General features: G+C 36.1%; 2 protein-coding genes across 2 annotated transcripts; both read right to left on the reverse strand.

The window, feature by feature from the left end:
* Nucleotides 1-143: 143 nt before the first annotated feature.
* On the reverse strand, nucleotides 144-3,279 carry LOC133861995 (uncharacterized). The gene is made up of 3 exons (XM_062297829.1): nucleotides 2,934-3,279; nucleotides 1,303-1,417; nucleotides 144-518 (listed from the first exon to the last, which is right to left on the reverse strand). The coding sequence occupies exons 1-3, from the start codon at nucleotides 3,171-3,173 to the stop codon at nucleotides 445-447; spliced, it is 429 nt and encodes a 142-aa protein (XP_062153813.1). The 5' UTR covers nucleotides 3,174-3,279; the 3' UTR covers nucleotides 144-444.
* A 5,069-nt stretch (nucleotides 3,280-8,348) lies between these two features.
* LOC133861996 (glucuronoxylan 4-O-methyltransferase 1-like) lies at nucleotides 8,349-9,609 on the reverse strand. The gene has a single exon (XM_062297830.1). It carries the CDS (start codon nucleotides 9,358-9,360, stop codon nucleotides 8,497-8,499), a length of 864 nt encoding a protein of 287 aa, XP_062153814.1. The 5' UTR covers nucleotides 9,361-9,609; the 3' UTR covers nucleotides 8,349-8,496.
* Nucleotides 9,610-13,736: the final 4,127 nt, after the last annotated feature.

Consider the following 13,736-nt stretch of genomic DNA (forward strand, 5'->3'; position numbering starts at 1 on the left):
AGTTTCAATTTGTAGTTTATGTAATGTAAAAGATACAATTATTCCGATGTTTGGCCCCCTTAGGGCACTTACGATTGGAAAGAAGCTTGTTTTTGGAACTACCATGATGCAGCCCTGGTGGGAAAATGATCAAAAAATGGCAGTAAAGTGAACTCAGTGAAACCCTCAGCTAAGGTTGCAAATCCATTAGTCATACATTTTGATGACCCAGTAGGGATCCCACTGAATTTAAAGATTGCTTTTTTAATCTTGAGATATTACAAACTATGTAAAAAAGTTCTTGACAATGTCAAAAACCAAATGAGTTCAACTAAAATCTCCGATAATGTCTTCAACACCCCCTCTTTCCTGTTTCAACAAACGCGACGAGCTTTCTCTTCCTGTCCCATCCCAAGCGATTTCTGGGCATTTGCAATAGACTTACTAGATCCTAACCATTCTGTTTCATCGAACACGACGATCTTTCTCTTCCTGTCCTATCCCAAGCGATTTCTGGGCATTTGCAATACCTTCAGGATCTGCATTGCCACAAAAAGTATGTTAGACATGAGAATTAGGTAGCTTGTGCTTGCAATCATAAATTTGAGCATTCTTAGAATTTACAATAATGGAGGGAAGAATGACAAAGGCTTGATACATGACCTAATCCTTCGACTTTTAATGAACTTGGGTGCAATCATAAGACCAAGATTAGCTTATTCTTGGAAAGGGTCAAAAACGAGATTCAGCTTCAGGCATAATTTCAACCAATCTGAGCTTAAACGTTTGGTGAGATAAAAGTACCCTTTTTCTTTTTTCATAAGCAATACAAGGGAGAGGGCTAGGAGGGAAAGTACCTTTATTGGACATTGGAGAATCTCTTTCAACCAGTTATACTTCCATTTGTTATTACTAATTTGTTTATCATGTGTTTATTTCAGAGAGATAGAGATGCATAACCATCTCCCTAAATTTATATTTCTGTATCTTTGGAAAACATGTAGGAGACGAACCATTGAAAATATTACTTCCAGTGAAATTATAGATCTGATAGCCCAAATGCATTAAAAAAGGTTCAGAAGCTTCACAAGCATACTTATTATGATGCAGAAATACCCCCCTACCCCAGCTTGAGTGAAAGAAAAAGATTATCTGTGCGTGTGTGGAGGGGGGGACAGAAGTCCTAAACTGTAGTCACTGAAAAGGAGAGCTACAAATATGAATCCTTATAACTAAAAGGTTCTAATTGGTGTATTGTACCATACAATTTGTATCATTTCCATCTTCTCCACCACCAAAAAAGGCAAAAGGAAATCAACTTACCAAAGAATTGGGTGAAAATGCGTGTGAAGAAGTTCAAGTTGCGGGAAACATTGTAGGCCATGGCAGGCGGAAGAGGTTTCACAAGGGTGTCAGTGCTGAATACTCGTTGAAGAAACTGCATATAAAAAAACGTCTTATATCTCAAATTCAAGTAAGAACAAATCAAGATACAAACATCTTCAAAGGAAGCAGGTGGAATAGATAAGGAGTAAAATTTTTGTTGAGAACCAACTAAAACAAAAATGTAAATCTGCGTTATTCAAGCAGTGAGTGACTGAAAAGCTTTAGTATGTTTAGACTATATGTGATATACGCCAACATGCCTTAGTTAATGTAGCAAGGAGAATGTTGATTGCTTTCACAAATCAAAAATCCCAATCAAATTCAGTAATCTACAATCATGGAAGACACCACATTGCATAAACCTCACCTCATGCTGCAATCATTGCCCATGTTTAGTAGATATTTACCACAAGTTTATAGGAAGACAAAGTTGTCAAAAATCTGTTCCTCAAATGGCATATCAGTCCGCTATGAAAATGGGATGGAGAGTGAGGTCATAAGTTTAAACCCCAGTAGGTGCCTGTACAAGTCACCAATCAGAAGAGGAGAGACAGCAACAAAATTGCTGTAGCACTCAAATGATCTCTCCCTCATTTATGCTTGAGATTTTGGAAGCCCAAATTCTGTAAGTGATCTTTACCTTTTAAAAATGCGGAGGTTGGCTCCTTTATGTTTAGTGTGATGTCTTTGGAGAGAGTGGAATACAAGGAGCTTTGAAGATCATGAAACTGATGGTCGAGCTGAAGAAGATGATATTACAATCCCTTTATACATGGAGAGCAGTATGGAATAGTTTGTATGTTTCTGATATTTCTGAGTTTTTGAAATTTTGTTCCGTCTTTTTCTTTACTTTAAGGGTCTCTTGTATACTCCCCGTGTATTAAGGTTAAGGTTGCACCCTTTGCACTTTTAGTGAATTTGTATTACTTATGAAAAAAAAAAATCTTGTGTACAAAGACAAAAGTGTCATGTTTTGATCCAGACAAAGGGCGTTGGAGATGGCAACCCCTAAAAATATTTAGACAGGGGAACACAAATCATTGTATTGCTAATTAGCTATGCAGGAAAGGAAAATGTTTCAAATAGCATGACTTCCCATGGTCCATCACTTGAAACACTCTATTCTGTTTGGTTTAGTGTGGCAATAGTAAGATTTTAATTAAGTCTTGACCCAGAGTCACATGATAGAGTTGTAATACATCGCCCAACTGGTAGAATATAGGACTTTGTTAAATGTGGAAACTTACCAAATCATCTCTAAACAAAAGAAACAACAGACAAATCAAATCCATTTAAACAACTAAGAAATAGCTACGAACAACCAACTCTGCGAAAGGGTCTACTACTAATCACTAAACAACCGCAAGCAAGTAATCGAGAAACCACGAATTGTTTAACCACAGATACGCAATTTTCAAGCACGTAATCGCGAATTCTATCAATTGGGTAAGAAGAGAAACGCAATCCTTTAACAAAAAAAAAAAGGAAAAGGAAAACCAAAATTCATTGATAAACCCAAACACAAAATCAACTACCAACCAGAGAGAGAGAGAGAGAGCGAGAGAGACCTGGTAGTTGCGCTGAAAGCTATAGCGGAGCTGGGGGTCAATCTCAAGGGAATCATCATCATCGTCATCATGGTGGCCGTGGCGCTTGGACTTGTCCTTGGTTTTGCGAGGGACGTGCATCACAGATTCGGCTCCAGGCTGCTTCGTGACTTTGAGCTTCGCGTCCCGAAACTCCTCGGCAGCCTCCTCTTCGCCCCTCCATGGTGCCGACGTCATCAACCGCTTCTTCGCCTTCGCCATTGCTAATATTCAATTACGTCAAATGCGTCTCCCAGAAAGTCAGAAACACTGTGAGACACAGGGAGAGAGTTGTTTGCAGGTGATAAGGTTTCTGTTTGGCTACGTGGGTTTCGTATTCTCTGTTTTGGGGGCAGGATTTCCGTGCATTAGGTTTGACAATTTTTTTTTTATTTTTTATTTTTTAAAATTTTTTAAACGTCTATGGGACAACGGGCTACAAAGAAGTGAACTTAATGGCCGAAGCTTTGCGAATACGGCCGTAACGGAGCTGGGCCGAGCTTAACTTTAGCATTTTAAGAATGGTTTGTTTACAAAGGTGCCTATTTGATTTGAACTCGACTTGAGTTATGAGATATGTGTTCAAGTTCAGTTCATTGGAAGCTCGGACGAGTTCGAGCTTATTGAAAATGTCATTCGAATCGAACTGGGTACTCGACAAGTTCAGTTCAACTCAACTCATGCTTGAACTATGTTATTAAATTTTTTAAAGGATAATTTCACAAAAAGGTACTGAGCTACCACACATTTTAAAGAAAGGGTATCAAACTAGTAAATGTTTTGAATTGGGCTATCAAACTATCAAAACGTCTTATGGAAGGGTATTCCATCAGGATTTGCATCAAATGAATGACGCAGGTCTATTAGATCTTGGCGCGGATGCGAAGAACCCAAGCCACCAGTAAAAGTGGTTAAAAGTGTGTATAAAGTCCAGATAACCCATTCACCTATTAGGTAATAATTACAAGGAAAATAGAGGAGAACAATAAAAAGATAGATAAAACAAAAAGCCCAAAAACACACAAACAAAGCAAAATAAAGGAATAACACACTGGCTGCTGGTGGGGTAGAGCTCGCTTGTGTGGTGATGAAGCTTCTTAAAGTGGACAGATTTGATTTTAAAAAAATCAAATCCAAGAATTTCAAGAAGGTGGAGGATCCAAAGTTGAGAGCGGCATAAGGAGGCTGAAATCGAATCATCCGCGGTGGAGGAGCAGCCAAAGGAGATGTTGAATTAAAATAAATTGCCATGAGCGATGGATAAGACCTCCAAAGATATTGAATTTTTTTTTGGGCCCCTTCGTAGCTCCACCCCTACTTTCAAACAAAGTCTAACAAACACTTTTTTTAAGTGGACTCCATTAAAATAATAATAATAATAATAATAATAACTTTGTAAAACATTCAAAAAGAAAAAAAAATATATTAAAGAGTAATGCTAGAAAGTATGTTATATTCTACAACTATCTCGTAATACTGATGTGATAGTCTAAACTAACTATTGAATCAGTCATTGTTAAAAATAATTTAAAGATTAATTGCAATTGTTATATTTTAAGAGTAATGCTATGTACACACACTTTCACTTCTCCACACCCATTACTACACTCTTCTAGGTGGCTTTTAAAACCACAATTGGCTTTGATATGCATTTTTATTGGTGTTTTAAACAGGAAAACCGATCTTCATTGATATATCAAACGCCCAAAGGCAAATACAGTGAATAGGGGTACAAAACTCCCTACACACCAAGTCTGAAAAAATTCTGACTTGGGTGCTGCCTACAAATAGTAGTTTTAAAAGCCATCTAAAGGAGTATGGAAATGGGTGTGGAAAAGTGAGAGTGTGTGTAACATTACTCATATTTTTAATATAGTCGTTGAGATAAAATATAATTTTTTAGCATTGCTTTTTTTCAATTTCATAACCAAGATAATCTTGCATTTTTCTTTACATTGTTCTTTGTATTTATTTTTTGGGACAGAAATTTCATACAAATTAATTTGTAGAAAATTTCATATAAACCAACTTCTAATAGTAATATGTGTCCCTTGCATGTGAAGAGTATATAATTTTTTAATTGCATGTACTTCTCGAATGCTTTTTTAATAACTTAAAGAACGCATACCACTTTAGAGATCAATTTGTATAAATTTTTTACAAATCCGTTTTGTAATTTTTTTTTTTTTTTTTATTACGGTAATGATGATGTTATAGTAAATAATTTTCCTGTCCAAGAGACACATCATACATGGTTGGACGACAAATCAATCCATAGTGGTAGTTGGTCAATATAAATGTCAAAACATTATGATTTGACAATTGTTCCCATTAACCATATTACAAGCATAGCTTTCACCCCATGGTTATAGAAATGACAAAGCAAATTTAATTTACGGTCAAAATTTAATATAATTTTACATTATTTAAAATTTTATAAAACATGTTAACATTAACTTCACATACACCGATAGATGCATCAACTTTATATTTTAATATTTTATTTAAAATAAAATAAATTTTATTCATTTCATTAAATTAAATGAAAATGATCTTATTCCCTTAATTAATAATTGGGGCATGCTTTGTCGTATTTTATGGGACAGCTTTTGAATTTGGGATCCCACCACATCAGCTTGCATCTTTTGAAGTTTCAAGTGAATAGCATAAAGGTCGACCTATTAAGAGCATTTTTAGCATTATTATTCAATTTAACTACTTAAAAAGCCATATTTTATATTTTGCTTACTATTTTTTCGTTATAAACTCCAACAGATCATGTGTTTTATTTTTTATTTTCTTTAAATATTATTTTTTAATAATTTTTTGTATTAATTTTTAACCCAACCATTTTTCTTCCTCTCTGCACCCAAACCGGCCAGACGAAGAATTCATATGAAAAAAAAATAGATCCTGTGAACCTAGATTTCACCGGATCGAGTTTTTCCTCCAACCGAATCAACCGAAACCTATCCTCCCATTTCCCACGAGATCACCACACTCCATGCTCAGCCCTGACAAGTTGACAACGATAGCTAATTGGAGAGGGAGAGAGACAGAGTGAGAGAAGAGAATAGGTTGAAGTCGTTGAGAACGAGAGAAAGAGAGAGAAATAAACAATAAATAAAATAAAATAATATTGTAGTGTGAATAATTCTGGTGCGTTTGGGTGTTGAATCCGAATATTATTCGAATACACTGCGCGAATTACGAGGTTTGACTTTGTGAGATAAAATTTGAAAAAATTTGAAAAAGTTAAATAAAATATGATTTATTTAAAAAAAAAAAAAAAGTAAAATATTATTCAACTTTTTATACAAACCAAACACACCATAAAAAGTTAATTTGCCTCTTCTCCCATAGACGAAAAAGCACCCACAATAGTTAAAAGTGTGTTTGCTTTAAATAAAATGTACAATAATATTATACTTTTTTTAAAAAATAAATTATATTTTATTCAACTTTTTTAAATTGTTTCAAATTTTATCTCACAAAATCAAACTTCGTAATTCGCACGTTGAATTAGAATAATATTCTGATTCAAAACAATTCAACACTCAAACGAACCATTAAGTGTAGCTATAATTAAGAATTTGGTTGCTCTGTTGAAGATACTCTGAAGAGCATGTTAAGCCTCGTTTGGATTGCGGAATGAGTATTCTATTGAGAAATAAAATAGTTATTACTGAGAATTAAAGAGAGTAGAATGGAATGACTATTCCTACTCTTTAGTTTGGTAACAACTTATATATTTTTATTGGAATCCAATCAAAATTACTAAAAAAAACTCCAATTTTTTTTTTTAAAAAAATTAGAATTATAAAATTAAAAAAATAAAATAAAATAATTTTGTTAAAACAAAACTAGTGGGTGGCCAACCACCCTCAAATACTCATCAGGGGTGGCCTGACGCCCGGCCACCCGTAAAAGCCCATCAAGGATGGCCCGTGCTACCCTCAAATGCTCTAGGAGTGGTCGCACCACTCCCAACTCCATATGTGGCTAGCCGACCACTCATTGGAGTGGTCGGCTAGCCACTGTGTAAAAAGGGTTTTTTCTTTTCGTTCTTTCTTCTTTTTAAAAAAAAAAAATTGAGAAAAAATAAAAAATAATGAATATTTTTTCTAGCTATTTCTCTCATTTTTAGAGAAATATGTATTTCTCTTTATAAGAAAATAAACCCCTACCAAACAAAGTAATGACTATTCCATAGGAATAGTCATTTCATTCCAGGGGTATGTTACGCGAACCAAATGAGACCTTAATGTTTGGGATTGTGTTGAAAAATAGAGTATGTTTTTTTTTAAAAAAAAAAATGTTAAAAATAGCTTTTTTTTAAAAAAAAAAACTTTATTTTCAAGCTTTCTTAAAAACATAGTTTGTCAAAAAAGTGCTTTTAAATTTTTTTACCAATCGGACTCTTTCCTTTAATATACTAAAAACATTTTTTAAGCTTCTTAACACAATTTCAAACATATTTTTTCTTACATAGTAATGATATATACTAAACCCATATTTCACATCTATTTTATTGGATTGATGTGATTTTTTTCCATCAATCTTTAGATATTTATTTTTAACGAGAGTTGATCTAAAGATACCACGTTAGCTCAATAAAATAAAGATAAAGATGAGAAAGTATATAGCATTAATCTTTTTAATAACTTCATTGCACAAAGAGAAGATTCCCAAATAAATGCAACTTGTTAGATTTTAAACTCTTTTGGGAGAAAATTGTACAATTGGTCCTTATGGTAGGCCTAAATTACAAATTGCTCCATCTGGTATCAAAATTAATTCAGAGATTTATGTGGTTGGATTAATTTACAAATCGCTTCTTGGAGTCAAATTTTATTAAAAAATTTGACAGATTTCGTTAAGCGCCACGCCAGCTCCAATAAGATGGCTACACGTGTCGATTATAATAATAATAAAAAATCTATTAAAAATATAAATAAATAAAACTTTATTTTTTTAAAAAAAAAAAAATGGAAAGAAAAAATGGCTCATTTGGGGATTGCCGCACACCACCCCTAGATGCCTTTGGGGGTGGCTGCATACCACCCCTGACCACCTCTGAGGTGGCTCAAGGTCTCTCCCAGGGGCTAAGTGTGGAACGGAATCTATTTAATTTTTTAATGAAATTTGACTCAATGAGCAATTTGTAAATTAAGCCAACCACTTAGATTTTTGAATTAATTTTTATATTAGAGTGAGCAATTTATAATTTAAGCCAACTATATATATCAATAGTACAATTTTCCCCTCTTTTGGGCTCAAATCCGATTTTATATTAGAGTGGACAATTTATAATTTAAGCCGATTATATATGCCAATGGTACAATTTTCCCCTCTTTTGGGCTCAAATCCGATTTTCACACAGAATGGCAGTGGAAAGGATCAAAGAGGGTGAAAATACATATATATATAAGGAGAATCCGAGAGCTCCAATTCCCTCGAGTAACGTATCTCTATGAGAAACCATGAATTATACAAGAACATTAAAAGGGTACACAGTAAGAAGGACGAAGAGAGAATGAAACCTCTACGGGCAAAAGGGTCTCTCTTGGCGAGTCCTATGGCTTGGAATGTTGAAATGCCTGATTCTCCCCTCTTGTTCGCTCAAGTACCCTTCACAAAGAAAAGCCTTGGAGAACTTGTCCTCCACAACCCTATCAACATCATGAACAAACAAATCCGTCTCACCCTCCTCTCTGTTCCTCGCCATCAACCCGGCCGTGTATATGGCGCTCATCCTCCCCGGCGCATCATCGTGATACCCAGTTGGCGCGTCCACCATAATCAAGTCCCACTCTATGTCATACACTTCATTTGGAAAGCCCTTGAGGGCAAGGTGGCACTTGGAGAATCTCGGGTCACCCACAACTCTGCAATCTTCTGCCATTCCAATCTTCATCAGCTCCTCAGCCTGGTGAACTTTGGTGTCGTATGAAACATGGTATGACTCCAATGAGGGTAAACGTTGCAGGATTTGCTCGATCCAGGCCTTGTCTTCTTCGAGGAAAACTGTGCGGCCGCCGTGGTTGAGTGAGGTCCACATGAGGCTGTCATGGCCGAGGCCGAAGACTAGGAAGTTGCATGGCGATTTCTTTGCTAGAACTCTTGCTGACACCGAGATTTCTTTCAGGGTTTGTTGTGGGGTGATGTTGGTTGTTGCGTAGTGGATGAGCGCGTTGGCTAGGGAAGGTGGGGTTTTTGTGCAACTTGGTTTCAAGAGGAGGGATGATGAGCATTCTGATGTTGTTGTTGAATTTGAGAGGTGGGTTTCTGGGATGGGTGGCTGGGAAGATGGAAAGCTTGATCTTATTAGGAAGAGGAGGATGATGAGAAAGACAAAGCAGAGGAGGATGAGCTTGAGGTTGATGGAGAATTGGGTTTTGGACTTCATGGTTCTTGATGGCCTTGAACTGTGTCCTGGGGGAAAACAGAGAGAATATATAATGGCTAGGAGTTTTAGGTATATGACATTACCCTACACTTTAGTCTGAACTGAGGGAAAGAAACAGGGCAGCTTGAGGAAGAGGAGGAGACAGGGGATTTGTTTGGTTCTGTCTTTATTGGAGAGAACAGGAGAGGTAGATGAAAATATCAGGACCTTAACTTGGCTTCGTGTAAGGTGATGAGGACTTTTAAGGTTGTGATTCAGCTTCTTTTTTCTTTTTCTTTTTTTTTTTTTTTTCTATCATGGGGTGATGGGGGCATTGGAGACTTGAAAGGAAAGGGAGGAGAGAGATAATAGCAATGATTGTCTGTGGTTTTTGATTGTTTAAAGTTTTATTAGAGATGAAGCAAAGAAGTTAGCATGATGATGGAGACATGAAAGCCACTAAGGTTAGCTGTTGGTACAAACAGCATGGTTGGTAGATCTGCAAGCTGCTTTTGAATTATTGTAACCAATATTTTTTCTTTTTTTCTTTTTTTCTTTTTCCTTTATGGAGATTTGATTGATGTAGTTGAAGGGGTTTTTCTAATGGCGTAGTTGAGGGGGTTGATGATAGAACGATATTGCCTTGTGATAAAATAATGCCTTCCAAGGGATAATAGGGACAGATGTGCTGGCCTTGGGGAAAAAACAAAAGATCAAGATTAGGAGTTGAAAAGGCATAGAGTAGGTATAACTTTTATTTCTTTCATTATTGAAAAGCTTTCCGACCTAATTATAATGCCTTGAATTTTTACTTGGAGTAATCCTATAGAGCAACGTTTGTTTGGATCTGAATTTACATCATATTTTTTTTTTAATTATTAATAATTCGGACAGAAAATATGAGACGCCCTAAACCGAAATGTGAATTTGTTCAAATATTCTCATTTACTCATCGCAATACCCAACCCCATCACTACCCAATTTCAAGAACACGACTGAGTCTTTGACTCTTTGTCACCCATAATTTAGATGATTTAAATAAACAATCTGCCAATGGTGTAAATTAAGGCCACTATTGTCACTATTTTTTGATGGATCTTCAAACTGTATATGCATTTGTAATTTCTCTTTTTCATTGGCCTAAAAGGTAATTTCAAATGGTTGCACGAGTAGTAGGGTAAATGTTCGAAATCTTTAAACTTGATTAGTATTAGTCACTTTGAGTCTCACTGATGTCCTGAAATCCCTAGGTCAGTGTATAACTCAATCAGACTTGGGATAGCACACGTGATTCTCACCGTCTAGGCTCTTCTTATGCAGTCCCGAACGAATAAATGTTTCTATGATCACACACAGGTAAAATAATCGCACTGATTGTCCTCTCCTACCTTTTTTAAGATTAAAAAAGAAAAAAGGTTGGCAATAGAACGAACCAAAGCAGGTCTCTCTATTTTTCTACTATATGAAGAATAAACGATTACTAAAAATTCCTAATTGTCGATGAACATATAGTTAATAGTTGTGATCTGCTTTATACAAGTTATTATCAAATTTTAAGAGTCTTCAAAAAGTTTGATTATTAGTTTATTACCAATAAATTATTTGATAATGGAATTTTGTTGATATCCAATTTTTTTTTAACTAATTAACACGAATTTAGGGTGACTATTTTTATCTAGAATTGGGAATTGCTTAAACTATGTAGACACTTGAATGGGCTCGAAGGAATTGGGACGTGTGTCTTATTGTGGGACACATGTCCAAATTTCTTTAGTTCCAATTAGAACTGGACCCAAGGGCCAAGACAATAATGGATGCTATGCAACTTTGTTTTAATGTGTAAACTCAAACTATATTTATACTTTTCAATTTACCATCCAATTTGAAATGCCTTCTCCATCTTTTAATTTGGTTGATATATTTATCATTGGGTTTGCAATGCCCCCTTTTGCAACCCAAATGACAAATACCCTGCATAAGATTAAAAAAAATATTTTAAAACGATCAGAAAAAAGCATCACTTCAGTCTATTTTGAATTTTTTTTTTTTTTTTTTTTTTTTTTAAAAAAAACTCTATTTTTTCATTTTTGTCTTTTTATGCAAGAGTATTTTTTTTGTTTTGAGGGGAAGGAAGACATTGTTATTCCAATAGTAAATTGGTGCGGTATATTAACCAAATTAAAAAATTAGACGATATTAAAAATTAAGTGATAGAAAAACTCAACTCGATCTGGGTGAAATTATATGAGCCTTTGTTTGGTAGCAGGCACGTGTTACTACGAGTTTCACAGCATGCCGGCATTTAAACAATTAAACCCAATTTGCTTTCCTTAATTCCCTTCAAGACCTCTCTGAAAATAATATTTACACAACTTATATAATGAAGTGGACTAGAGTACTCAGAATGTAGTAAGGTTTAGGTGTTAAAAAAAAAAAAACACTTTTGAAGGGTAAAATTTAATTTTGGAGTCTATATATATATAAAAATAAAATTTATAAGTTTTTTTTTTTCCTTTTCTTTTTTTCTTTTTTTTTTTTAAAAAAAAAAAATAAATAATTATGGAGACCATGTTTAAAAAAAATTATAAGTACTGCCCTATAATACTCTCGAAACGATATGTACATAAAACTGAGCCATCAAATCTTTATTCGACCCCTTTTCTTTTTCTTTTGAACTGGAACTGGAAGTTCCATTAATAACAAGTTCGAAGCCAAATACAACAATCCGAAGACAAACAACCAGCCCGAAAGCTATAAACGCAAGCCCATAGGCCAAGGAGTGAATAGAGATACAGAATCCCTAACCACTAAGTTAGGAACAAACCCAGCTTAAAGCAGTTACCTAAGCAACAAACTAAATTTACATGAGCAAACAATTTGCTCATCTCTTTACAATAAAGCACAACTCAACTAAAATGAGAGAGTCTGGTCTAACTTATAAGCCACCTAAAATGTAAGTAATTTATAGCCCATTACAAAGGTAAATTGTAAACAAGATAAGAATGTACAAAAATAAGAAAAAAACACAAATCACAGAAGCCCAGATACTGCCAAAAGAAGAAAACCACCCGGTCACCGGCGCATGTAAAAACGCACCACCCCCGGACCTCCCCTGTTGCTGCTGCCCCTCCAACTTGAAACACCCCTAAAACTCGGTCGGAAGCGTGGAGCGTGGCTCTCCACACGCGGGCCACCCTTGGCGTGTGAGGACCACACTTCGTGCGTGGAGGCTCGACACCGCCGGTTGTTGAGGTGGTGTCTTCAGAAGCGAACGACGAACACAATTGAGCAGATTGTGTCGCAAGGTCTCTGCCAAAACGTTGTAGATTTAGCTCGAAATGAGTCGGAGACACAAGCTAAAGTCACACCTCAAAACCATCTCCAACCTTCCGATATGCTAAAACAAGAGGAAAAAGAAGCAAAAACAAAGCAAATAAACAAACTCCATAGCTTTAAAGGTATGAGAAACATAGTCACTACCGGATCTAGTCGGAGAGATCAAAAGCTCCACAACCCTAATGGTTGGGAGAAATCTATCACCATTGGAACAAACCAGGGGTAACAAAAAAACCACCCCGACTCACGAGGAGCTAAAGGGAAAATCACTATTGGGAGGAGGGAGGCGTGAGGCCACCCCCTCTCGGTGAAAACCATACTCACAGGGGCTCCCTCTTCTCGCTCTCTCTCTCTCTCTCTCCCCACTGCTAACTTTTATAAGTGTTGTTTCGACCCATTTTTTTGTTAGTTTTTTTTATCTTACATTGATATCTCACCCCCTTCGTTTGTCTTGTCTTATCTTATCTTTTATTTATTTATTGAACGGGTAGCCAGAGCTACCTTGCATTAATAGAAGAGCTCGAAGGCCATTACAGTGAATAGAGGTACAAAAACACCCTACACACTAAGTCGGAAAAAAATTATGACTTGGTGCTGTCTACAAATTCTAAATATTACAGGAACAGACATTTGAGCTACTTTTTAACAATAACGCTCATTTAACAAAGAAAAGATGGCTGATCCGAGCTAACAAGCCATAAAAAGTCTAGCAATATCTGAAAATTTAACCGACAGACTTTCGAACTAAACTACAAAAAATAGAAAACACCAAACACAGAGCCGGCGTCAAAAAGAACTGTCGTCACCAGAGACGGTGCGTGTAGCACACACGCCATCCTCGGGAACCCCCCACAACAGACAACCGCCAGAAACCACCAGACACCACTGGCCACAACCTGGAAAACAATGCGTGGTCCTTAAGAGCGGTCCTAAGAAAGGAAGATCCTTAGCGCGTGTTGGCCACGCGCTGAGCACGGAAGTCCAACAAGGCTGTGGCTTGGGGCGGCATGATTGGAGGATGATAGTGAGTCCCACGGAGGGGCGCATGATGTGGTCTTTTG

The sequence above is a fragment of the Alnus glutinosa genome, chromosome 2 (assembly GCF_958979055.1).
Source record: "Alnus glutinosa chromosome 2, dhAlnGlut1.1, whole genome shotgun sequence".
Taxonomy (NCBI): Eukaryota; Viridiplantae; Streptophyta; class Magnoliopsida; order Fagales; family Betulaceae; genus Alnus; species Alnus glutinosa.